Below are 26,082 nucleotides of genomic sequence, written 5' to 3' on the forward strand. Positions count from 1 at the left end.
TACATATCATGGCTGTATTAAATTGTGAAGCTTACATAATAAATCAAACTAAATGATGAGCTAAGCATAATGTCCAGTCCTTTTGGGTTGCACTTCAATAAAAGCTTTAATGCTCCGAGAGAAAGATACAACTATTAGTGTGCTTATACAGTTTGTATTGCATGAAAAATACATGCAGTAGAATATAATAATAAAAATGATGGTATCTAGAAGATAAATCATTTGATTATCCATCAAAAAGGTAACAGTTTGACACACTGGACCATCCATATATGAAGGTTTTTCAAACTTTCATGTTTTTTCAAAGCATGAAAGCATGAAACCAAGCATGAACCCAAAGCAACCTGATATGATAAAATGGTTCCTCTCAGGGCTTGGAGGGGTCAAGTCAGGTGACTCACTTACCCATCTTCATTGCCAATGGCGACGACTTTCCCATTTGGTTTCCAGCTGAGATCGGTGTGTGGAGACAGTTTGTGCTGTGGGAAGCAGAGCTCACCTTCACAACCAATTCAATTCAACCCAATGTACATTCAGCAGCCCGTTCACCAAAGTGCCATAACCTAATTTAAAAGTGTTAGTCAAGAAACAAAGATTGCATCTGCTTGGTTAGACCTTGTACACAAGTAAAAGCCTGAGATCATGGTCCACCTTCAAGTGCATCTGTCAGGAGTTAGTGAGGTTCACATTTGTTTGAGGTGCAAGCATGGATGATGGAGGAGATGGAGCTAAGGCAAAGATGGGGAGATGGAAGAAGATGTGGAGAGGGAAGTAAGAGGGCAGGGTGGAGGTGAGAGGATAAGAAAGGTAAGATGACAAGGAGACTGGTGGTGAGAGGGATGTTAGAGTAAGAGTAGACACATCAGCAGTGACCATGACGTCCCCCATGAGTGGTGACCCTGGGTGTAACTGAGATTTGTTTTTTTTTTTTGTATGTGTGATGTGAAGTGTCTGATTGCTGCTTGAAGCTTGGGAACTTTTGACCTTTTGATGGCGCCCTGATGGGCCAGTCAGTTTCACTTTGTGGAAACTGGATATCAGTGTAAAAACACATCACTCCTCAGAGGACCCAACAGCGTCCAAGCATGAAGCTTGGGGCCCTGTTGGCCTGTTGGTGCTGTGGTGGAGCAATCAGGGTTGTGTTCAAGATGTTAGACCTCCAGTGTCAAAATCCATCATCCAAAGTTTCATCCAAAACAGGGGGGACCTCAGAAATCACACTGGATGGACATAAGGATGCGAATCCATAGTCCCTTACTCAATCTTTGATTGTGGGGGACAAAAATGGAGCTGAGATGGAAATAAGGACGAGATGGGAGGTAATAAGTTCAGGGAAGAGGTGAAGATTGAAGATGAGGCTGAGGGTGTTTGAGGACAAGATGGAAGCTAGAGTCCATTAACCAACACAGCACAAACAAAACTGAAGGCACTAACTGGAGTTTGGATATTATACCTAAATGTGTACAAGCTTGTCCAAACTTGACCTTTTTTCAAAAAAAAAAAACCATCAAAACAAGGAAACAAACTGATGTAGCTCCTCAATTCAATTTTTGTTTGAATCTACACTCACACCAAGTAGCAAAATCAAAGCTGTGCCTTGGACTCTTTTTCTAACAAGCATTGTGTTGTTGGTGATGGGTGAATATTCAAAATCTTTTCTGACATTCTGTTTTAGCATTGTTGTTTCATGTCTTGTATCTGTTTTTCTGCCATCTCATCTCAAACACCACTGGTCTGGTGCTGTCAAAACGGGAAGCATGATCTCTCTTCCCACTGTGTTTAGGTGTTTTTACACTAAATGTTACACTATTTGACCTAGTGGTGGCGCTACAAATGAAGGTATGAATAGGAGAATAGGCATGCTCAAAAATTCTTATCTTTGCAACAGGTGCTGACCCAAAAAGCAGAAATTTTCTAATTAAGCTGTGAACCCTCGCAAATAAGTATGTAACACTTTGTTAAATTTACACAGCAGCAAAGAAAATATGCATTTCAGTCAAACATCCATTTTCTTTACGGCTGCGTGATTTAAAAATGAGTGTTTCATACTTACTTGTGATTGCTGACAGCTTTATTTGAAAATTTCTGCTCTAACTGAAGGTCCAACTGTCAAACTTTGAAAAACTCTGACTCATACACCAAAGCATGACCTGACCTAACATGAAACCTATGACATAAATCCAGCTATATAATTAGTCCTCCAGCGCACAGGAGGATTAGTTAGACTGACACCTGTATTGATTGGCTACATGATAACATTAAGCCATAAAAACCACGGAGTAAATGACGTGTTTTGCATTTTTCCTTCGTCAGGTTTGCTCTCTCAAACCATCGATTTTAGTAATTCTGCTGGGTGCTGAATCCAAAGGGTAACATTTTCAAACATTAATCCACCTATCCTTACATATGGCATTGACTGGTTTGATGGGGGGCATGATAATTCTAGGAAAAAATTATTAATATAAGGATAATATCTCACACCACTGGAGGGATCTTGATTACACTTGAGGGATGATGCCTTTTGCCTCTATGCTCTGGCATTTACAGAAACCGCATTGACTGGCTTAATGGGAATGCTATTAATTAAAAGTCAAAAAGTTATCAACTGTAAAAAATAAATAAATAATTTTTTTTTTTTTTAAATGGCTGCACCAGTGGTCTGATTGTGATCAAGCCTACATGGAGGATGCATCTAGTTACTGACTGGCCCAAGGTGTGCCTGCATCATTTGTGGGGGATGATCTATTTACTAGCTTTACTTGTTGTAAGACACTCTGGATTAAAGAAATCAAATAAACGGTGCTAGGAGATTCACTGGATAAAACAATCCTGGTATCAGTCCATACAATTGCAAAAGTATTGACCAAATGCCGGGCCGCAAGTTAAAAGACATGTGCTAAAAGTCTAAAATATCACTGTCAAAGCAAGGAAAACATGCGTGTTCTAGCCACCTTGATGCTGTTGGTGTCTCTAATCAGCTTGTCGATGTCGGAGGCCTCCCCGCTCAGCTTACAGGGATCGTGCTGCAGGATTACGCCTTCGCCGGCACAGCTGTACAGGCTGTAGGATGGCTTGCTTTCTACCGCACCTGAGGACCACACACAGACACACACACAGAATTATATTATATATGATTTATTTGTTAGAGGCCATCCACTGACCGAGGCAATCCCCATAATACTCATGTCTCATCACAGTTTCCTTGGGCACTTGACATTACATCCATACTTGCACACTCACGGTAAACCGCTCTGGATAACATTTCGGTTATCCATTCTTTTTTTTTTTCTCTAGTTTGGTTTGTCGGACAAGGTGATAACAATGCTGTTTGAAATCTGGTGGCACCAAATGAACACACATCTGAAAATGTGAGTCTCAGTTCTTTAAGTAAACTGTGGTGTGGGTGGTAAGACTGAGAATCCAAATTTACTTCGAGAGACAGACCTAAACCACAGGGTTATTTGGATATAAGAAGAGAGGTGTTGATCTCTGACCGGACAGCAGTTGCTCATTCTCAGAAAGAAAGTGTAGCAAAATGAAGTTCAGATATTTCTTCATGTGTTCTTGATTGGTTTGGACACCAGACATTGTAAATGACAGGATCTGGACGACAGGATGGCTAACTGTGATAGCACACCAGGAGCAAACTAAACATATTTTGAAATAGTTCATTACTTTTTGGATTTAATGTAATATCTTTGATGTAAACCCCCTCTATCTGATGCCCCGTGTCATGTAGATTATAACAAATGCCGACAATTATTTGCCATTTCAATCAAAAATTGGATGCAGCATGTTTATCCAGGTACCGGGAAACTGGCCTCTTCCTAAATGTACAACACATCCAAATTCAAATTCAGTGTGACCTTGCATAATCACCTCAACAATTCCCCTTAATGACTGCAGCAGATGTAGTACATACTGTAGCCTTCACCTGGATTCATCTGTTCAGTATGTTTCATGGAAAGAGCACAAGGTCAAAATATTGTGTATACTGTGTGCATGCACTAGAGTGTGGATACTTCACTAGGGCCCATCAGGACTTGACGGGTCGGGCCGGGTTCGGAGAAATATTTAGAAATTATGTTCGGGTCAGGTTTGGTCACATTGGCGGTATTTTAGTGAAAAATGATGGAACTACTGTCTGTTCTGGGCAAATTCCTGTATAGTGCTCAAGTTTACATGACAACGCTGAAGGCAACACGTAGGCTATTTCAGCCGATAAATGTAACGTAGCTGAGGAACAACAAGCAAAATCTTGGGTTTGGGTCGGGTCAGACACAAAAAAAAGAATGCCTGTCAGGTTCGGTTAGTATTCTAGGTCTGAAGTGCTTCAGTTTTAGGCAGGCATATGATGGGTTATTAAACTCAATTCTTTGAACTGCACCTTCCGTTTCCTTCAGGTTAGAAAACCATAATAAATAAAAAGACTTTTTCCACAAAACTTTGGACAATTAAGTCCGAGGATTTTCTTGGATTTCTCTCTACAGGTCAGTATAAAGTATGTTGGGTCATTTTCGAGCAAGTAAGTGCAACAGGTCAGGATAAAGGCGGGACTAGCATCAGCAGGCAAACAATTTTGAAGAACTTTACTCATTTTGACAAAAAGAAATGGATGAATAAATAGAACTAGATTAAATGCTGAAATTAAGACCACATAAAATCAAGTTTAAGACTATTTAATGACTTTTAAACGTGTCATTAACAACATTAGGACTTTTTAAAAGTAGCTGAAAACACCCAGTAGATTTCAGCAAACACAGTTAAGAGTGGATTGTGACAGCTGACAGTCTTGATTCGGCCGTGGGCGCAGCAGCTGGTCCTTATTCTGCAATCATTCTGCACTCTCATTGCACATCATCTTGATGATGTCAGCCAATGGGATCGAACACTCCACTCCAGCTCCTCCACAAGAGCAATCGCAGCGAAAAGTGAACTGAACCGGCGCCAATGTGGTGTGTAAACAAATTAGCAGCTCCTTTTGTTAGTTTAGGAGCCACGAGTCATCAGCAGATTGTTCACACCACCAACAATTACGTTTACGGCTTCAAAGCGGAGTGACTGATACGCTAATCAAAATGTCATCTGCCAACAGATGGTAAAATTAACTTTGTACGTCTTGATTTCCCCACGAGCGGCAGAAGGGGAGGGAGGTAAGCGTTTTTCCGAGCTCATTCAATTACCAAGCAGATTACAAAAGGCGTCAAGAGATGCTGGAGCTTTTTCGCTGACTCGCTGGTTTCTGAGTTTTTGCTGGGTCAGAGTGTTGAGAACAAACGACAGCAGTTGCTACGAGTTCATTAGGAACTTACCAAATGACATTGGGGGGACTGGGGGTCCCCAGGCCAGCGTGTACACTGTTTTTCTGTGGTAGGAGCTCGATATCTGAGGAGGCCTGGGAAGAGATGAAGCAAAACAAATGTCAAGTCATGAATGGACGACATCAACTTCTCCCTAAACGTGAATCTGGGGCCACAGGGATTACTGAGAAGGAGCCAGGAATACAAGCAATAGTTTAATTTCATGATAAGTTAGCAAACTTGTACATCTATTTTTTGGTATGACAAAGCGTCGACACCACTGGATTCCCCAACTTAAATACATGTAAACCAAAAAACAATTGTCCTTACTTGTTAGAGAAGACATCATAGATTCCGACTTTACCATCGTCTGTTCCAAAAGACAGAGATCCTTCTTTTTTTGGATGCCAGGCCAGCTGTGATGAATAAAGAAAAAAATAATAATTATGGGTCAGGGCTCGGCTCAGTCACAAGCTTGGCTGATGGTGACACAGTTCCATGACAGCATGCTCCATGGGTAGTCTGTGTTTTTGATCTGAATGCAGAATGTTAGTGAATGTCTGATTCACTGTGCTAATGGAAATAAAGCCAACTGAGCAATCATTTAAGTGGATCTTACTATAATCTTGCAACAGTCAGTGTCCGACCCCTTACTGCATGCACTTATGTTGATTCAAGATGAGTCATGATTTTTGGATATTGGAACAGTCAATTAAAAAAACAACAACAGCAATTGCAATCATTTTCTTCTCTTTTTTTGCCTCATTTAATACACCTCTATATGGGCACCATTAGTTGCATGAAGCACATCAAGACGGTACTCGATTTCTTGCCATGTTGGCTGTAGCAGAGCCTCATCAATGGTGGCAATGGCACCAGTGATCTTTTGCTTCAGGTTGTTGATGTCCAATGTGATTAAAAACTCTGATAACCACTGAGTACATAGAACAAATCTGATTAACATTTTTCATCAATTGCTTTTGTAATAGATTTTTTTTTAATTGTAAAGAGACTTTGTGGACACCCTGTATTTTCCCTCTTATTGTTTTTCCCGATACCTGTTAGTGACATGAGAGCCCGTGTTCTCATGTGATTTGCTCTAATCCTAAAGATCTTTTCCGCAAGCTTCCGTATATCTGTAAGGCCAAACCTTGGCGTGAAACATGACTGGATTTGAGTGGAGACACTCCTGAGCATCCAGAGCCAACTTGTCCATGTAATGCAAGCTACACGCTGATCCATCGCCCTACATTAGGCCTTAAATAAGATCAATCTGCATGCCTATAATAATTTACTTTTCCACATTAGCTACAGTGTCAGCTGTGCGGTAGTATCTTAATATGACTGAAAATGACAAGACACCAATTGGCAATGTGAAATGCTCTGAGAGAAGCAAGCAAGCAAACAAAGCAAAACTTCTTAGTCGACTCTCAGCACGAGCAGTGTTTCAGAAAACCACATCCAAGACAGTCCAAAAAGCAAAACCAATTACTAACAAGCTGATGGACTGATTGCCTTAGATGACCAACCTTTGTTGGTCATTTAAACTGTTGCTTATTTATATAGATGTAACAAACAGTATTTACATTTTACGCAATTTCACAGGGCTACACATTTTTGTTTGTGAATTTAAAAAAAGCCTGTATATCTTGTCAAACAGCAAATAACACCAGGATCTTCCATTAGACAAGGAAAGTAGATTTGGATTTAGAAAGAATAATTTAACAAAAAACAAAAAGCAACAATCTGCCAATGAGAAACAACACAAACAGAAATGACGCTGTGATGAGTCTTACCGCTGTGACCTTGGACTTGATGCCCTGCCAGAAGGAGCGGGTGTCGTACTGGTTCTGAATGCTCAGGGTGTTCCACACCCGAATCATGCTGTCGCCGACGCCCAGCGCCAGGCAGCCAGCACCCACGGGCGAGAAGGTCAGAGCATAGACGAAGCCCCCCAGGGTGGGCAGCGTCCAGCAGCACTCCAGAGACGCCAAGTCCCAGCACTTGACCTGAGAAAACACCAGTCAACCAACACTGCTGGTATAAAGAAGTTCACTTGCTCAGTCTTCTTCCAGATTAACTGAGGTGCGGAGTCAAAACCTAATCTGAACAAACTACAGGAAACGACCCCACAACACAGCAGTAGGAGGATACAGATGTTGACATGTGACACTAAGTAGTTACAGTAACTAGAATGTGGGGCAACAACTATTAATTATTATTATTAATAACTATTAATTATTATATCATTATAAGTATGTCTAAGTTGCTTCCTTAGTCTGACCAGCAGCCAAAAAAACCCAAAGTGTTAATTTTATTATGACATGAATGATGAAAAGTAAGAATGAATTTGGAATCTGCAAGTGTTTGGCATGTTTACTTGATAAAGGACAGTCAATCAATCATCAAAATTAGTTGACTTACTGATTAATTGACCAATAGGTTAAGTATTCTGCGTTTTTATGTGCTCTACAACACTGAAACCTTGGACCTGGCAGGATGACAGCTTACCAAAACCACAAACAAAACGAGCTACTTTTGATACTTCTGTTTATAAGCCTTGACATGCTTGTAATTGTGTGGTGGGATCTGAACAAGCCAAATACAAAAATGACACAAGGTGAACTTCTCCACTTGATCCAGACTAAAGAAAATGAGCTTTAGATGTGATGTAATAACAGTAAAAGACGGGTCCCACCTCTCTGTCCATGGAGGTGCTGATGAGCAGCTCTGAGTCGTCCTGCAGGCAGACTGAGCTCATGTTGAAGACGATCCTGCTGTGGTTCTGACCCTCCGACGACGACCCGAACAGACTCCACTTCTGCTTCCCAGACCTGGTCAAGTCCCACATCACCATTTCACCACTAAACACACACACACACACACACACACACACACACACACACACACACACACAGATAAAAACAAAATGGAGAGAAGCATCAGCACAAGCAAGTTCAATAAGTGAATGAAGTTACATTTATGTGTGTATGTATGTTCAGTTCAGTTCAAAGACCACCCAGAATATGTTCTGATCCGCTACACCGAGGAAAAAAAATACCATTTTAACAAGTCACTTAGTGACATATTTAATATTAAAATCTTTTTGTTTCTGCCAGTGGGATGAGATAATCTCACTGGTTTCTGATACTAATCAACTTGTTTCCGAATTTTCTTGAATTAAGGGTGGGCTGATTTACCTCATTCTGCCTTGTTTCAACATATTTGTACTTAAACATTCAAACTGCATTGGAAACAAGAGTCACTATGTCATCTCGCTGGTAGATATTTTTTTCACCTTGTTTTAAGACAAACAAGATTTAACGACGACTATGAGACTAAGAGGCCACTCACACTGGCAAGTTTGATCCGCGCCCAAGCACGATTGCCCTTAAAATCTGGATTCTTTGACCAGTGTGATCGCTCCGTATCGTGCTTGAATACAGTACACTTCCCCCGCTCTGGCACGGTTGGGGGGGGGTGTGCTTCAGTGCGGTACGGGCGCGTACACGAGCACATGCACGGTCACGCATGCAGTGCGCGGACGTAAATCATGCAACTTTCCTCCTGCCTCTGCAAAATTGTTTAATGTGCGCAGCGCGATTACCGGTGAATGGCCGCGTTGCGCAATCAATAATCAACCATGTTGTCTGTGTCATGTCCGTTGTGCTGTCGGTTTATAATGAAAGTACAGCAGTCTGTGTGCGGAGATCCGGCAGACCTGGTGCTGGCCGGCACCGCGTCGGCACCGGCCAGCACTGGCCGCAGCACCGCGCAGTGTGCGGCCACCCGGTCACCCGGTCTGCCGGATCTGCCAGGTGCCGCTCCGGCTGTCAGCTGGACCTTTCTGAAGAAGGAGGAAGTTACCTCCGAAACTGTCAAGGTAAATAAACATCCCATGTCTGATTAAAAGGACCAAAAACGTTTTTTAATTAAAAGGAAGACATGATGTATTTGAACTACATTGATTTATAATGACGTCGGGCCATGCCTGTTGTCGTATTTCAACGTGATGACGTGCACACCGGGGGCAATCGTGCTTGGGCGCGTTTGGGCTTTAGGTAATGTGAGTGCAGGCCAGCCGGGGACTGGGGAGGGGGAGATTTTGGCTTTAGCACAATACGGGCTCAAACTTGCCAATGTGAGTGGGCCCTAAATGGCTTAAGATGGAGATTTTTGCCTTGCAAGGTTTTCAATAAAAAACCTGCTGTGAGGTAAGCAAGAATCAATTTTAAAACAAACAGGAATAGAATTTAAATTGTATAAATTAATGGGACACTCATGTTACCAACTGTGGGGAAAAATACAGGGAAATGGAGGCACATCACACCATTCGTTTTTTCTTTTTTCCAGGCAGGACTGCATTTGCTCTTCCTACGACACTTGTGCTTGACTGGTTCGTGAACCACCATCCCATTTTAATCACGCTCCATCTGATGTTTTGACTCACAAAGATGTGATCATACCTGAAGCAGCTCGACACAAGCTGTGTCGGCCTTCCTTTGGGCCAGTGCACGCTGAGCCACAGCCTCTCTTTGACCGCCGGGTCGACGCCAGAGCCTCGTCTCTTCAGGTAAGGCAGCTTCAGGGTCATCACGCCTGGCAAGAGAGCAGACGATCCAGCAGAGTGTTTGTGTTTGTATGAAAAGGAGTTGGCCGATCGTGGGCTTTCAGTTTTCATTGGTTACTCAGTGTCATCCATTGCCAGTGTGCATGTGGTTGGCTCAGCTGCATAACGACAGTCGGTAAATCCTGCAATGATTTTCTTTCTTACTTTTCTTTTCATTTAGTTGGCCATTAATGTTTCTTTTTTTGGAAATTAACTCATCACGTACAGAGGTGTGAAGTAGCCAACAACATTTCCTGCAGGTTGTGGCACTGCACTTGACTATTTCCATTTAGTGAGACTCCACTTTCAATGCTCTACATTTTGATTAATGAAATTGAAAATTAAGGAGGGAAATGTGCTTTTTGAGATGGAAATGAGGGCAACATTTCACTCTCACAAAGCCCTTATCGGATTAATTGGATTATTCTGACTCTGCTCTGCTGATTGCCGTGACAGAGGCACTTGTGTAACTGATCTGAAATTTTGATACATTTATCTGCAGAATGTGCAGCTTCAGAGACGTTTTGAATGAAGTTGAAACAGCGAGGGGGTGAAGAGGAAGGCAGAGCTTATTCTCTGGCTGCTACCGACATGTAGAAAGCTCAAACCAGGCGATAACAGCAGGCTGGCTGTAAATTGTATGGTGGAAAGGGAAGCCACGGTGATGACTCTCACATTGCCAGGGATCATTTTACTGCAACAAAATGCATGTAACACTGCTTAATGTAGCTTTAAAACAATTCTTACAGGTTAATGCATACATAACTTTACACTCTGAGAGAGGAATCATTCTTCACCACTACTTTTACTTTTCAGACTGAGCTACATTTTACTGCTGACAGCTCTACACTTTTACTGAAGGAACTTTCTGAATGTGGGACTTTAACTTTTAATTGAGGATTTTTCCCTCATGATATTGCTGCTTTAGGTACAGGATTTGAGACTTTTCTCACCACTGATCATTTAACACTACACTACCCACGACTATGTAATAATAAAATATTTTTTTCAGCCTTCATTAGAAATTGGGAGTGCTGCAGAGACAGTACATCCCTCTTAGGTGAGGCATTTATAGTCACCTCAATTAGCCATATTAAATTTTGGTGTCGGTAGATACATCTTGCCTCACGGGAAAATGACCTTTTTTCATAAAGTTACCTCTCACCGGCAAAATTACACTGTGTAACTTTGAAGGAAATGAAATATCCCAATATTGTTGACCAAATATATCAATATCAATATTGTAGAGTTGACAACTGGTGTTTTCGCAAAACTTACACAATGAGATTTTTCATAAACAGTCATTAGTAGTGTGGATATGATGCAAACCCGGAAAAACACCATCAGTCTGTGTATTAATGAAAATGAAAATTGTAGAGTCACATTGTGATCTAAAAGCAGTTTCAAAGGCTTTTTCACACAAACAGGAACAAAAAAACAGTGAAAATTATCAGCAGTTTCAACCCAAGAAACAACAGAATCAGCCTTTGGTCAGCTCAGTCTCTCACCTTTTCCCTTCGCTGTGCTCCATATTCTCACGGTCTGGTCTTTGCTTCCAGATGCCAGAAAGCAGCCCTTCTCCTCTCGGTCTGTCACTCCATTGGTTGCTGAAGAATGGAAAAAAAATCCCCACATTTTATAAACATCATCAAAACTGACATTTTTCCATCTCTTTGTCCAATGATCACTGAGCCTTCTATCTGGAAATAATAACCTTTCTAAGTAATATTTTGATCAACACCAGACAGTTTAACACTGCATCTAATCAATTTTCTGGACTATGGTTGATACTTGTTGACATGACCATTAGTTCTCAATTTTAAATCTTAACTGCGGTCAAATTTTCTTGATACCAGATTAAATTTTAAGAAAAAAATCCAAGACCCTGTTCAGCATCAGACATCACAATATATCTTCTCCAGCAGCGCTGCCGCTGCACAAACACTCCCCCGATGCCTTTCTCTACTTCCTGCTTTTCTGGGAATATTGAATCTTTAATGAAGATGAAGTGTGAGACATGATGAAATGCTGTGGGCATGAAGGCAATTTTGGTCCAAGTGAAATAAGCCGCTGATTACTTCAGAGAGTTGGATTTCTGCTGCTTTGTGATTTTACGCCAATGCATTAGAATATCGTTTCACGTTAGATAAGAGTGTAATGTACCTGGGCAACGAGCCTGCAATTCACCCACATTGTGAATCTCGCACAGATTTAGTTTTGTTCATGTTGAGTAAAAGCTTTCCACTCTGCTGTGCTCTTGGACAAAAAACGTAATTGCATTCTTGCTTTGTTCAGCCTGTGAGCTCCATTCAAAACAAAAATATCCTTGTCATCCTACTTTGCTACTGCACACTGTAAAAAACTAACAGAAGTGGAAATGTCTAAGCCAACTAAGGCAGAGACAATGAGTTGAAAAAAGGAAATAAGATTCTATCTCAGCCAACTGGGCAAATTTTAGTCTCGACAAACACAGTTCCTATTAAAGCTAAATGTAAGTGCAAAACAATATCGAACAGTGGCAGCAAATCCAAAGGAGAAGGAGAAATTTCTTTCAGCACTTGCAATACAAACAACTTATTGAACATGAACAAAAACAAAAACAGCTGACAATCTTGTAATTCCGTTGAAAAATTGAAAAAAAAAAAAATTATGTGTAAGAATACAATTATTTTTATAGTTAATTTTTTATTTCAATTTTTAGTCTGACGGCATTATTGTTTCACTTGTTGTTAATGATGTAAATATGACAACAATCAGGATACATGTTTGAGGACTGCAAATTTTATGTAAAGAAATGAGAAGAAAAGGCCATTATGCACGTCAACAATTTCATTAGCTACTATTTTTTTTTTCCAATTAATTATTTTAATTATTTATTTATTCATGTATTTTACATCAGCCCAGAAAGATTCAAGATCAAGACTGAAGACTGTTTGTTATTCTTCAATGAGCAGGTATAAGGAAGATTGAAAAGGCACTTGGCAGTTTTTTTTCACTCAGAGACAGAGACGCCTCCAGCAGAACGTGGGGGTTCACTCGTACCTGTGAGCTCCTCAGGTCGCACGTAGAGACTCTCCTCGCTGGCCGTCGGCGCCCAGGCCAGTGAGTGAATCTCGTCATCGTGGCCACGCAGTCGATGCAGCACCTCACCTTTCCTGCTCACGTCGATCAGCACGATCATCCCATCTTTGTACCTGAGACGCAAACGACAGCGGTGTTACACAACCACTGGAGTGTCTGCATTACCTTCACACTGCGGGGGAACACTGAATTTGATATGGTATTTTTTTAATAAACTATCTCATTTCCACGTTATTTTCACAGAATGTGTTCTGAAAGAAGAACATCCTTATGTTTACGGGTTCTGAATATAAGGATTTATAAAAAAAATGGGTGAGGAGGGCTGGGAACATACAGAGCTGCAGTCTGCTTGACAGGTGAAAGCAGCAGTCAGTGCAAAATTCAACCGAGTCATGCATCTGAAAACAGGGCTAAAAATGTCAAAAACCCATCATGGGGATTTTGACTCAGTGCCACAGATCTGAGTCCCAGGTCCAGAGGGTGTCAGAGCCTGTGAGTGTGTGTTTCCTCACCCGACAGCCACGTGGTTCCAGGTGTGTGGGGAGCAGGACAGGCAGAACACCGTCCTGGGCTCGGGGAAGAAGCTGACGCTGTCGCCTGTGTGATACCAGTGACAGACCACCACCCCCTTCTCGTCTGCCGACACCACCAGGTTTCTGTCCACCGGAGACCAGTGAACAGCTGAGACCGGGCTCTGCGTGGAGGAAACAACCAGACACACATCCTCTTCAGATTCGGCTTGACCAAAACATAGCAGCTGAATCTGTTTCTTTTACTTATTTTCAAATGATCACTATCACCTTTAACTTTAATACTAGTTCATTTCATTTGTCTTTGCATTTTATTGACTGGCTGGCTCAGCTGGACAGTATTATGTGAAAGTGAAGCAGAGGCTCTCTGGGGGGAAAAAGGAAAATGGGCCGAGCCAATTTTAATCAAGAAAAAATAAAAAGTTAAAAACAAAAGTGGAAAATACACTTTAACAAGTCAATTAGTCGCATATTCAGTGTTAAAATCTTGTGTTTCTTCAAATAACAAGATGCCAGTGGGATGGGATAATCCCACTTGTCTCCAGTGCAGCTTCACTTGTGTGAAGAGTTTTTTCTGGAAACAAGTATAAATATGTTGGACCAAGGCAGAATAAAGGAGATCAGACCACTAGGATCAAGAAAATGGTCATTTTGGAATGGAGGCGACGGCTTTCTGCCACACTCACCTGATGAGGTGACAGCTCCCTGGTAGAAAGCCGGCTGTCTGAGTCCCAGAAGATGACCGAGCCGTCGCCGGAGCCGCTGACACACATGTGACTCTGTCCCGCATGATGGCAGAAGGAAAAGCCAGACACCGTCTCTTTGTGGCCAACCAGCTCACCTGAGAGGACGAGAGCACACGCAGAAATCTGAGCCCGTGTTTTCACAATCTACCCATGAGAGGGGCGAGTCACGCACATCTCTGCAGAAGACCAACAGGAATAAGGGCACAGGTAACAGGAAAACCAACTCTTCAGTGACATGAAGACTTTTGCTTTCTTGAACTGATGTAGTTCCTGTTGAAACAGGATGACTTGGTGGGACATGGTGCAGGGACGGATCATTCACACGTGCAAACCGACAGGACAGACCAAATCCGAGCTCTACCCCAACAGGATCTCAGTTTGGGAGGGAAACAATTTGATTTGAAGGGACAGGTGGATGAGAGAGGCTGTTTAAGGATTTTTTTTTAAGGTTTTACTGGCTGAAATTTGAATGAACACCCACTAGTGCAGGATGATGTCACCATTTAAAATACTCAGGAAGCAGAAGTCATGTGAGGTCATTTCATGGAGACTTTAAGACGCTGCATGAAGAGATTGTCGGGTGACTCATGACTAAAATGTGAGCAAACCAAAAGGAAATTCTTCTTTTAAATCTGGGGAGGGTCAGCAGCGCTTCCAAATATTGAGGTGTGGCGAATACAAGAGTCTGGAAGGACATGAGTTGATTTTCTTGCTAGCTTTTCATGGCTGCCCTGCTGCAGAACAGGAGACACACAGTAAAACAACACGCGGCAACTAAACTTATGCTCAAAATTACAGCAGTAAAAAATTTTGTTAACCAATAAAAAGTCAATGAAATACAATTAAAATAAACACAAGGATAGAAAATAAACATGAAAACCAATGGTTAAAGTGAAAAGCCCTGGCTGTAACGTTACTCCAGAGTAACAGTGAGATGAAGAGGCCGGGGCTGCGGTCCCCCCTCACCCAGCAGCGTGCAGCCCGAGGCGGACACCTCGGCCAGGTGAATGACGCTCCTGGCTCCGAACGCCAGCACGCCCCTGTCGCTCACGTCGCTGCAGCGCGAGCAGTACCAGTTCGGAGAGGCCGGAAGTGACCGCTCGTGCATGGCGGCTGACGCGGTCAGTGTGTACTAATCGTGGAAAAAAAACAACAGTCTAAAAAGTGGCAAACAGACGCTTTCACATGTCAGCTGCAGCATCCATGCTGCTGTCTCATAGCAAACTCACCGACAGACGTATGTTACACGCAGTGTCGTAACGACTGGCCGCGCCGGCTACGGAAACCAATTTGGGTCAAACCGTGCGGAGATGCTTTCATATTGTTAAGCCTTTCTCATTAAACAGTCTTGTCATTGCGAAATACCTCCATTAAAACTGTTATATTACAGAGGAACTGGCTCTACAAAATGAGTTTAAGAAGGTGACTATATTGTTTGTTCTACGTTTCCTACTTTTGGTACCGTAAAGCACCCTCAGGCTGTCGCAAAACAATGCAACATGGCGGCCGCTATGACAGGACGTGGTAAGGAAACACAAATTATTCTCTAAAATTAGCCATTATAGTCACTTAATTATCTCCATCCTCGCGATTATTAACTAAAGTTAATATGTGTATACTCGCTCCAGGGCTCGCAGTGTTTAGGAATGTGGCGGCGCAGGTCCACTCCAGGTGAGTGCATGTTGTCCGCATCATGTCAGTGTCAGTGAGCCTGCAGAAGGACAAAGCTCACCCTCAGCTCTAACAGCAGAGCCACAGAGCACAGTTACACTGGGTTTCTGACTGGTTGCTAATGTCAGGCTGCAATGCTGCTCAAAAATGCACGTATCGATTAATTATGAGCACGGGATGCTACAGGAAACAACATGAGAAAAATAACCTCTATTCTCAGTGTTATTTTTTTTTCTATGTTTACATCAGGTATTGTGCACTAAAAACAGATTTTTTTAATGTTTGCTTGTTTCTGTGTTTTAATGTATCGACATTAGATGGGTTTTTCAGTCTCAGTCCAGTAACATAGCTAGAAATCATTTGCCCAGAATTCACTCTCTTTTCTTACCCTGCTTACATATTTCATTTATTTTTTTATTTTTTATTTTTTACTGCCTTTGTGAAGCACTTTGTAATGCTGATTTTGAAAAGTTCTCTATAAATTATTGTTGTTGTCCGTAGTAGTTGTAGTAAACAATATAAAGAAAATTAAATGAATGACTACTACTATTAGTGCACTTTTAGTTGTTGTTTTTATTTCACCAAAATTTGGTCAAAGTTAATTCACTCACTAACTCAGTGTATGACAGACACCTGGTTTTATAGTGGCCTTGTGTCTTGGTGTGTTTCCATGACTCGGTCCTCTCCTCTCCTCTGGCTGTGTGCAGGCTGCTGGCTGCTGGCGGCTCTCAGCAGCTTGCAGGTTTCCACAGCAGCTCGTCACTGGAGGCGAGGAACTGGGACAGGAAGAACCTGCAAATGTTCCCGCCTCAGCTGAAGGACGAACCCCGCAGACCAGCAGTGAGTCACACTTAACAACACACAGCAACAGGTTTTCAAGTAGAGTTAAAATCAAGGTTAACTGGACTAGATAGATAACGACCCCACAGAGGATGAATATGTGGGATTCCCTGCCAGTCGGTCAGAACTGAAGACACTTCTTTGAGAAGAAGCAGAACGTATCAAGTCCAGTTGACCTTGATTTTAACTCTACTTGATTACCACAACCTGGATGATTGTGAACCTCCACAGACACAGTGACATGTTGCCTAGGTTTAGATATCACCAGCAGGGAACTGAGCAATGGTGAATTTAAGCTGCTAGCAAGTGATGCTGGTAACTTTCAGGTGTCACACCTGCTTGTTATAGACCCCTGGAACATTTCCTGGTGGCAAATTGTAGCTCTGCTTATTACTGACAATTACACCAAACACCAAATGAGCCCAGGAGGGAATGAATGGAACATGTATTTTTTTCTGTCAAAGTGTTTTTATTTGAGCATGTTGATACACTATATGGACAAAAGTATCAGGCCACACCTCTGAATCACAGAATTCAGGTTTTTCATTAAGTCCCTTTGCCACAGGTGTATAAAATCCAGCAGCTAGCCATGCAGTCTGCCTTTACAAACATTAGTGAAAGAATGGCTCGTTCTAAAGAGCTCACTGAATTCCAGCATGGTGCTGTAATAGTAATGTAATAGGATGCCACCGCTGCAACAAGTCAGCTGGTGAAATTTCTTCCCTCCTAGATATTCCACCATCAACTGGAAGTGGGATTATCAAAAAGTGGAAGCATTTAGGAACCACTGCACTGCAAAAACGCAAAATCTTACCAAGATTATTTGTCTTATTTCAAGTCAAAAATGTCTTATTTCTAGTCAAAATATCTCATTACACTTAAAATAAGACACGATCACCTCAGAGGTAACTTGTTTTTAGACAACTGTCTCTTGTTTCAAGTGAAAATTCACTTGAAACAAGTGAAAATTTGCTTGTTTCATTGGCAAAATTTGCCAGTGGAAAAAGTGAAAATTCACTTGAAATAAGTGAAAATTAGCCAGACACAAGAAACAAATTTTTCCAATGAAACAAGCAAATTTTCACTTGTTTCAACAAATTTTCACTTGAAACAAGAGACAATTGTCTAAAAACAAGTTACTTCTGAGGTGATCATGTCTTATTTTAAGAGTAATGAGATATTTTGACTAGGAATAAGACATTTTTGACTTGAAATAAGCCAAATAATCTTAGTAAGATTTTGAGTTTTTGCAGTGAGCGCCTCAGCCACCAGGGGGCAGCACCATGTAAAGTTACAGAGCGGGGTCACCGAGCTCTGAGGCTCATAGTGCGTAAAAGTTGCCAACGCTCTGCTGACTCAGTAACTGAAGCTCCAGATCTCCTCTGGCATCAACATCAGCACAGAAACTGTGAGCCAGGAGCTTCATGGCCGACCAGCCGCACACAAGCCTCACATCACTGAGCACAATGACAAGCGTCAGATGGAGCGGTGTAAAGCATGTCGCCACTGGACTCTGGAGAGATGGAAATGTGTTCTGTGGAGCGACCAATCACACTTCTCTATCTGGTGGTCTGATGGACGAGTCTGGGTTTGGTGAACGCCAGGAGAACGTTCCCTGCCTGATTGCATTGTGCCGACTGTAAAGTTTGCTGGAGGAGGGATAACGCTATGGGCTTGTTTTTCTGGGCTCGGCCTCAGCCCCTTAGTTCCAGTGAAGGGAAATCTTAATGCTTCAGCTCACCGAGACATTTTGGACAATTCTTTGTGGGACCAGTTTGGGGAAGGCCCTTTTCTGTTCCAGCATGACTGAGCCCCAGTGCACAAAGCAGCTCCATAAAGGCATGGCTGGCTGAGTTTGGTGTGGAAGAACTTGACTGGCCCACACAGAGCCCTGACCTCAACCCCATCCAACACCTTTGGGATCAACTAGAACAGAGACTGGGAGCCAGGCCTTCTCGTCCAACATCAGTGTCTGACCTCACAAATGCTCTTCTGGATGAACGGGCAAAAATTCCCACAGACACTCCAACATCTGGTAGAAAGCCTCCCAGAAGAGTGGAAGCTGTTGTAGCTGCAAAGGGGGACCAACTCCATATTAATGCCTATGGATTTAGAGTGGGAGGTCATTTAAACTCCTGCAGGTATAATGTGGAGGTGGCCCAATACCATTGCCCATATAGTATTGCTCAAATGTTACATAGAAGCATCTTGTGATTGTGATTGTTTGTCAAAAGTTCTGTACTCCTAACCAAACAATAATATGTAAAGAAATAGTTTTCATCTTCTGCACATCTGAACACAATGTTGTTTCTGTTTTGTGCTCAGGAGATCCACCACTGCAGGAGGCAGATCAAGTACAGCAAGGACAAGATGTGGTACCTGGCAAAAATGGTGAGACACACACGTACACACATACACACACACACGCACACACACACACACACACACACACACACATATACAGAACCTGATTCACATTTTCTGTGTATTTTTATTTTATTTTAGTTTGGGTTAAGGTTACTCCACTACCATTTCAGTTTTTTTTCCCCTAAAGTCTAGTTATTATTTTTATTTCAGTTAACTAAAATGTTTCTTCACACCTAGCTATAGTTTTTAGTTTAGTTTTACTTCACTAGAATAACCTTGGTGATTTCTCAGTGACCGAGCAGCAGCCCTGAAGCTGCAGTGTGTTGCTCAGGGACACTTCGGCAGGGAGGCTGATTATGGCTGATTGAAACTGGAGGACAGTCTGCTCAGACATTTCACCTGACTGCTGCAGTGAGACTGTGTCATTCAGCTGTTTGTTAAACCTGTCGCCTCCTCTGCACAGATTCAAGGGATGAGCATTGACCAGGCCGTCGCACAGCTGGAGTTCAATGACAAGAAAGGAGCGAAGATCATGAAAGAGGTTGGCACCAGCGAGTATATTTAACTATTTCGTCAGATGTGAAGTGGACTCTGCTTCAACAAGCTTTTCAAAAATGTTCACCAAAAATCAGAACTCTCAGTCCATGTCTAACTGAACTGGGATTTACTGCAGGAATAGCCAGCATTACATGAAAACTAACATTTTTCATAGTCTCAGTGTAAGTTTTTTTTTTTTAATCAGTCCAGTATAGCTAAAGAAAATCACTATAAACTGGCTGCACTATGAAAAAACACTACAACTCCCAGTGTGCATTGCATACCTCCCCTTCCCACGGGGGTGGTTTTACCTCAAGTAAGGCAGGTTTACGAAAAAAGGCACAGCAAACTTGAGGAACTACTAAGTACAACAGCAGTAATTTTTGCTAAGTTTGTCCCTTTGAGTGAAATAACCACCAAATTGCCCCAAAGTAACAGACTGTAAGGACCACACAAGAAAAAAAAAAAAAAATTGATATTTTCACATTTTCCTGTGAAAGATGTGCTGCAAGGCAAATGGTGGCTTAGGGCTGTTCAACACCCAAACTATGTAGAGGATACACCCATCAACAAACTAAAAACTCTCTAAATGTGTAGTCTTCATTTGATTTGCCACAGTGTGCATGTGAGCGCTGCCTGCAGTAGAAGTGTAAATTTCTGTGACATTCTTTTAGCTCTGCCAAGCACAGCAAAGCAGAATCAGTAACAGTTTTCTGTTCTGACAAATCAAATGGAAACACAAGGACATAAAATTGAAATTTCAAACTTCTTTTTTAAACCACATGCTATTTTCAGCAGTCTAGATGTCACATTCTTGTACTCCCGCCTCCTGCTCTTCAGAATGTAAATATCAAAAGGTTCACCTTATGTTGTGGCACTGTGAAATGAACCTTGATCAGTACAATGCATCAATTCAAATGAACTCTTGTAGATTTTTTTCAGCAGCACATACAGTACAGGCCAAAAGTTTGGACACACCTTCTCATTCAATGCGTTTTCTTTATTTTCATGACTATTTATATTGTAGATTCTCACTGAAGGAATCAAAACTATGAATGAACACATGTGGAGTTATGCACTTAACAAAAAAAGGTGAAATAACTGAAAACATGTTTTATATTCTAGTTTCTTCAAAATAGCCACCCTTTGCTCTGATTACTGCTTTGCACACTCTTGGCATTCTCTCGATGAGCTTCAAGAGGTAGTCACCTGAAATGGTTTTCCAACAGTCTTGAAGGAGTTCCCAGAGGTGTTTAGCACTTGTTGGCCCCTTTGCCTTCACTCTGCGGTCCAGCTCACCCCAAACCATCTGGATTGGGTTCAGGTCCGGTGACTGTGGAGGCTTCACAGTGGGAACCAGGCATGTGGAATCCATCCGTTCACCTTTTCTGTGTCTCACAAAGACACGGCGGTTGGAACCAAAGATCTCAAATTTGGACTCATCAGACCAAAGCACAGATTTCCACTGGTCTAATGTCCATTCCTTGTGTTTCTTGGCCCAAACAAATCTCTTCTGCTTGTTGCCTCTCCTTAGCAGTGGTTTCCTAGCAGCTATTTGACCATGAAGGCCTGATTGGCGCAGTCTCCTCTTAACAGTTGTTCTAGAGATGGGTCTGCTGCTAGAACTCTGTGTGGCATTTATCTGGTCTCTGATCTGAGCTGCTGTTAACTTGCCATTTCTGAGGCTGGTGACTCGGATGAACTTGTCCTCAGAAGCAGAGGTGACTCTTGGTCTTCCTTTCCTGGGTCGGTCCTCATGTGTGCCAGTTTCGTTGTAGCACTTGATGGCTTTTGCAACTCCACTTGGGGACACATTTAAAGTTTTTGCAATTTTCCGGACTGACTGACCTTCATTTCTTAAAGTAATGATGGCCACTCGTTTTTCTTTAGTTAGCTGATTGGTTCTTGCCATAATATGAATTTTAACAGTTGTCCAATAGGGCTGTCGGCTGTGTAGTAACCTGACTTCTGCACAACACAACTGATGGTCCCAACCCCATTGATAAAGCAAGAAATTCCACTAATTAACCCTGATAAGGCACACCTGTGAAGTGAAAACCATTTCAGGTGACTACCTCTTGAAGCTCATGGAGAGAATGCCAAGAGTGTGCAAAGCAGTAATCAGAGCAAAGGGTGGCTATTTTGAAGAAACTAGAATATAAAACATGTTTTCAGTTATTTCACCTTTTTTTGTTAAGTACATAACTCCACATGTGTTCATTCATAGTTTTGATTCCTTCAGTTAGAATCTACAATGTAAATAGTCATGAAAATAAAGAAAACGCATTGAATGAGAAGGTGTGTCCAAACTTTTGGCCTGTACTGTATGTGAAATCACTCAGACCTAGCTGCAAAGTAACATCCATGCCTCTGACATTACAAATGGTTAAAAAATGTTCCCAATGACTAGGAGCAGCATTTTCCTGTTCACATTTTATGGGCTGGGTTGGCAAATTTTCAGATTCATTGTGATGTGGTTGGCACCACATAGCCAGCAGGAGGAGGAGCTCAGAGCTCATTAAAACTGCCCTGCAGAAAAACTACAGCACCCCTAAAAATTAAACCAAGGAGGCAAATGCTGGAAAACAAGTTCCTTTCTCAGCTTGCAGGACACACATAAGTGTGAACATCTTCATAGTACAGGACATCACAGTTTAATATTTTTTACTTTTATGTTTTAAGTTTTGTTTCGATGGTGCTTGTTGGTGCTTCAGTCCCGAGTTCTCAGTCTGCTCTTGGTTCTCAGGTGCTGCTGGAGGCTCAGGACATGGCAGTGAAGAATCACAATGTGGAGTACAAGTCGAACCTGTATGTAGGTAAGACTCTGCAGCCTGACGGGCTTGACTCTCAGCAACTCTTCTACAACTAATGATTATTTTCTCTGTCAATTATCAGTTATTTTATTCAGTTAATCAATGAATTAGTGATGTCTCCAAACTTCTGTAGTCTAACCAGCAGCTAACTTGATAAAGCTGGTATTAATGTGATTATCAAAACTGTTGAGTATGACAAAATGTCATCTGCAAACACAGGTATTAAATTAACTATATCATGGCTTTAAGTCTTTCCCAGTTCAAACCTGAATCCTGAATCAGCCCAGGAACAGCACGTAGTTGTTCTGAGTTTTGGCACTTTCATTTTTCACCCTGTCACCCTGTCACACGCACTTTCTTCCTTTTGTTTTTGCCTGCTCTGATGGTCCTGTAGAGAACTTTTCAGTTTCTCTTTAAAAAGGATCAGCCAAACAAAAGATTGATTGATTGATCTTGAAAAACTTACATATTTTCTTGGAGAGTTGGAAATATAGATGGAAACCTAGCCCTTACACAATTTAAAAACTTCAAATCAGACTCAGACCCTTAGCTGCACGTCATCCCCTCTCTCTCCCCTGCCTTTCTTGTGTCTCCACTGTCACAATCAAATAAAGCAGAAATGACACATCAAAAATCTTTAAAGCATCAAACAATGCAAAGAAGCCTGTAGCAGGCTAAACTCCAGAATACAGTAAGCTTTTGAATTCATCCTTAAGAACTAATTATTGATAACCAATAAAAGCAATGCCAGGTGTCATTTTTGCAAAATATTTTGAAATTTCTATCAAACTTTGGCAAATTAATTTCATGTTTCAAATAAGAAAGAGTTCAAAAAGCTGTGCAGAGTGGGTAATTTATGCGAAGCGGCAGACATTATTATAGATAAGACTTAACCCGCCGCCATCTTTTTATTTTGGCCTGTTTTCATTCAAAGGCACCTCTGTGAATTAAATGAGTCACACTGTCCCTTATCTCTCTCTCTCTCTCGCTCTCTCTCTGCTTCTGTCGTACTCCCTTTGTCGTTATCCTCTGTCTGCTCCAGGGCTGCAGCCAATCATTATTTTCATTTCCGATCAATCTATCTTTCTTGTCTTTTTTTTCTCTGATTAATCGATGAATCTTTTGTCTGTAAAGTGTCAGAAATGATGAATGCTCATGGGAAGTGATCAGAGCCCAAAGTGATTCTTTAAATTGCTTCCTTAGTCTGACCAGCAGCCAAAAAAAAACAAGTATTAATTTTAAAATGATGTAAGCAAGAAAAGGATGACAATCTTAGCATCTTAGCGAAGCTGGAAGCAGTAAATATTTGGCATTTTTGCTTGATGAATGACAAAAGATTCATTGATTTAAGTTTCTCTGAAACGATTAATAGTCCCCCTCCCTGTCCTGTCTCCTGCAGCTGAGTCTTTCACTGGGAAGGGGAAGTATCTGAAGCGGATCCGCTACCACGGCAGAGGCATGTTCGGCATCATGGACAAAGTCCACTGTCACTACTTTGTGAAGCTGGTCGAAGGACCGCCGCCCAAACCGGAGCAGAGGACGGGCTTCGACCAGGCCAAGGAGTACGTCCAGAGCCTGAAGAACCGCACCATCATCCACAGCCTGTAGGCGGCGCTCATGTCATCACTTCTCTGATGTTCTGTATGTGTGTGTGTGTGTGTGTGTGTGTGTGTGTGTGTGAGGGAGTGTGTCATTTGTAAATAAATAAATGAATAAATCAGTACTGGAATCTTGTTTCTTCATTGGCCAGGGTTTTATTTTGATTTACTTATGTATTTAGTTTTGGTGGTGGTGCTATAACTAGGGCTGCAACTAACAAGTATTTTCATTATCAATCTGCTAATTGTTTTTCAATTAATAATGTGCCTATAAATGTCAAAAAATACTAACAAATGTTGATCACAAGTTAGCAGAGGTTCAAATTGCAAAGTTCAAATTGCTTCCTTAGTCTGACTAGCAGCCAAAACAAAACCCTCAAGTATTAATTTTACAATGATATGAACACAGAGAAGACAGTCTTAGCATTTTAGTGGAGTTTTTACTTGAGCAGTGATGACTGATTAATCAGTTAATCGACCTATCACTTCTATACTTTGGTGTGAAAACAGGAAGTGCAAACATTAAAAGGAACTTGGACCCAACAGGGTGTTCACAGTGTCAGCTCAAGAGAAATGATGTGCATTTTTTTTTTTTGCCATTTCCTTTGGAGGTAAATACAGAGTTCGTTCCTCTTGTGAACATTCATCTGTCCAGAGCTGACACCGGCAATGTCATGTTGTCTCAGGGATCTTCTGATATCCCAGTTCAAGTGAACACAGCATTAGCTGACAGATGGATGATGTGGCTGCATACAAGGCAGTGTATGATAAATGCTAACTAAACCTGAGAAAGCACTGTTTGCAACCATTTTTGGGGTGTAGAATTTCCAGACTGCGCTGTGTGTTAAACAGGATCTTGGCTGCTGTATATTCACATCCTTCATTGCAGATCAGCTGGTATCTGACTGTCTGAGTTTCACAGAGGAAGCGTGAACCTAGTGTTTTTAATTGTCTTTTAATTGTCTTGATGTTTTTATTATGTTCATTGTTTTTATTGTTGTTTACTATTGCTGCTGGTGTCGACAGGAGGCAAGACCTAAGATTTTTGCTCTTTTTTTTATATGTAATATGATGAAGATGCAATAAAGTGAATCTGAATCTGACTGACTGTCCTGGGGGTCTTGCTGCAGTTACTGAAACACAGGAAACATCTCAGTTCAATGGGATTTTTGTCATCTTGACAAATGATTGGCTGGTTGGAAGCCAGGGGAAAAAGGAGGGAGCTTGGCTTCAAACTACCTCTGTCATTCCTGCTTACAGTGCAGCCACTAGAAACACCAATGCATGTCACTTAAACAACTTGTACTGCTATCACTGCTGCTGCACTGCTGCTAGATTAACAGGGTGTCCGCAGGTCCTCAACAACTCTTAACATGTTTTTTGCAGTTGAAACATTTTACCTAATTTCATTTATACATTTGTTTCTTCTTGTCAAAACAAGTCAAGTTCCTTTGCATCAGATCACATTTTCAGCTTGATATAAAACGGTCAGCCTACTGAGAAAAAAAAAAAAAAAAAAAAGAAAAAAGTTTTGGTTGCATTTATAACAGTAGCAGCCAGCAGAAACTGTTAGAAGTTCATACATTCATCTAGCTGATAACCAGCCATATTCCTATGTAACACTGACCTCTGACCTTGACTCAATATACAGTGCAGTACTGACCTTTATATGCACCTGCAACGCTATATGAATAAGAAAAAAAAAAGAACTGCCCAAAAATCAGTCTTAAATTTCCTGAACAAGCATCATGAAAAGGTATTTAAAAGCATTAAACATAACTTTAAGTCTTGGTAGTGTTTTAGTTTAAAGTTTATTTGTTCTTTCTTCTTCTTCTTTGTCTGTTTCTTTTTCTGTTGTACACAAAACTTAGGAAAATATCAGCCCTGGAGGAACAAACACAGTCCACAGGATAGTGTCCTTTGCGCAGACCCTCTATAGTTTTAATGGGATTTTCTGAGGCCTGCAGTGCTGCTGCCTGGCCTTTAGTTT

At 41.5% G+C, this 26,082-nt stretch overlaps 2 protein-coding genes across 2 annotated transcripts in view; one reads left to right on the plus strand and one right to left on the minus strand.

Moving 5' to 3' along the window:
• gemin5 (gem (nuclear organelle) associated protein 5) overlaps window positions 1–15,498 on the minus strand; it is a 31,004-nt gene extending 15,506 nt beyond the window's left edge. The window contains exons 1-12 of the mRNA XM_030068215.1: window positions 15,233–15,498; window positions 14,207–14,361; window positions 13,503–13,684; window positions 12,952–13,103; window positions 11,418–11,516; window positions 9,767–9,899; window positions 7,999–8,164; window positions 7,097–7,309; window positions 5,631–5,716; window positions 5,313–5,395; window positions 2,952–3,088; window positions 406–479 (exon numbers count right to left, since the gene is read on the minus strand). Coding sequence (XP_029924075.1) covers window positions 406–479; window positions 2,952–3,088; window positions 5,313–5,395; window positions 5,631–5,716; window positions 7,097–7,309; window positions 7,999–8,164; window positions 9,767–9,899; window positions 11,418–11,516; window positions 12,952–13,103; window positions 13,503–13,684; window positions 14,207–14,361; window positions 15,233–15,374 — 1,622 coding nt within the window. The 5' untranslated portion in view covers window positions 15,375–15,498. The remainder of the gene's footprint in view (window positions 1–405; window positions 480–2,951; window positions 3,089–5,312; window positions 5,396–5,630; window positions 5,717–7,096; window positions 7,310–7,998; window positions 8,165–9,766; window positions 9,900–11,417; window positions 11,517–12,951; window positions 13,104–13,502; window positions 13,685–14,206; window positions 14,362–15,232) is intronic.
• Window positions 15,499–15,555: 57 nt separating this feature from the next.
• On the plus strand, window positions 15,556–24,229 carry mrpl22 (mitochondrial ribosomal protein L22). The gene is made up of 7 exons (XM_030068219.1): window positions 15,556–15,790; window positions 15,895–15,937; window positions 16,645–16,777; window positions 19,103–19,168; window positions 19,608–19,685; window positions 22,428–22,497; window positions 23,894–24,229. Exons 1-7 carry the CDS (start codon window positions 15,766–15,768, stop codon window positions 24,100–24,102), a joined length of 624 nt encoding a protein of 207 aa, XP_029924079.1. The 5' UTR covers window positions 15,556–15,765; the 3' UTR covers window positions 24,103–24,229.
• Window positions 24,230–26,082: the final 1,853 nt, after the last annotated feature.

This window comes from Myripristis murdjan, chromosome 14 (genome assembly GCF_902150065.1).
Source record: "Myripristis murdjan chromosome 14, fMyrMur1.1, whole genome shotgun sequence".
NCBI classification, from domain to species: domain Eukaryota; kingdom Metazoa; phylum Chordata; class Actinopteri; order Holocentriformes; family Holocentridae; genus Myripristis; species Myripristis murdjan.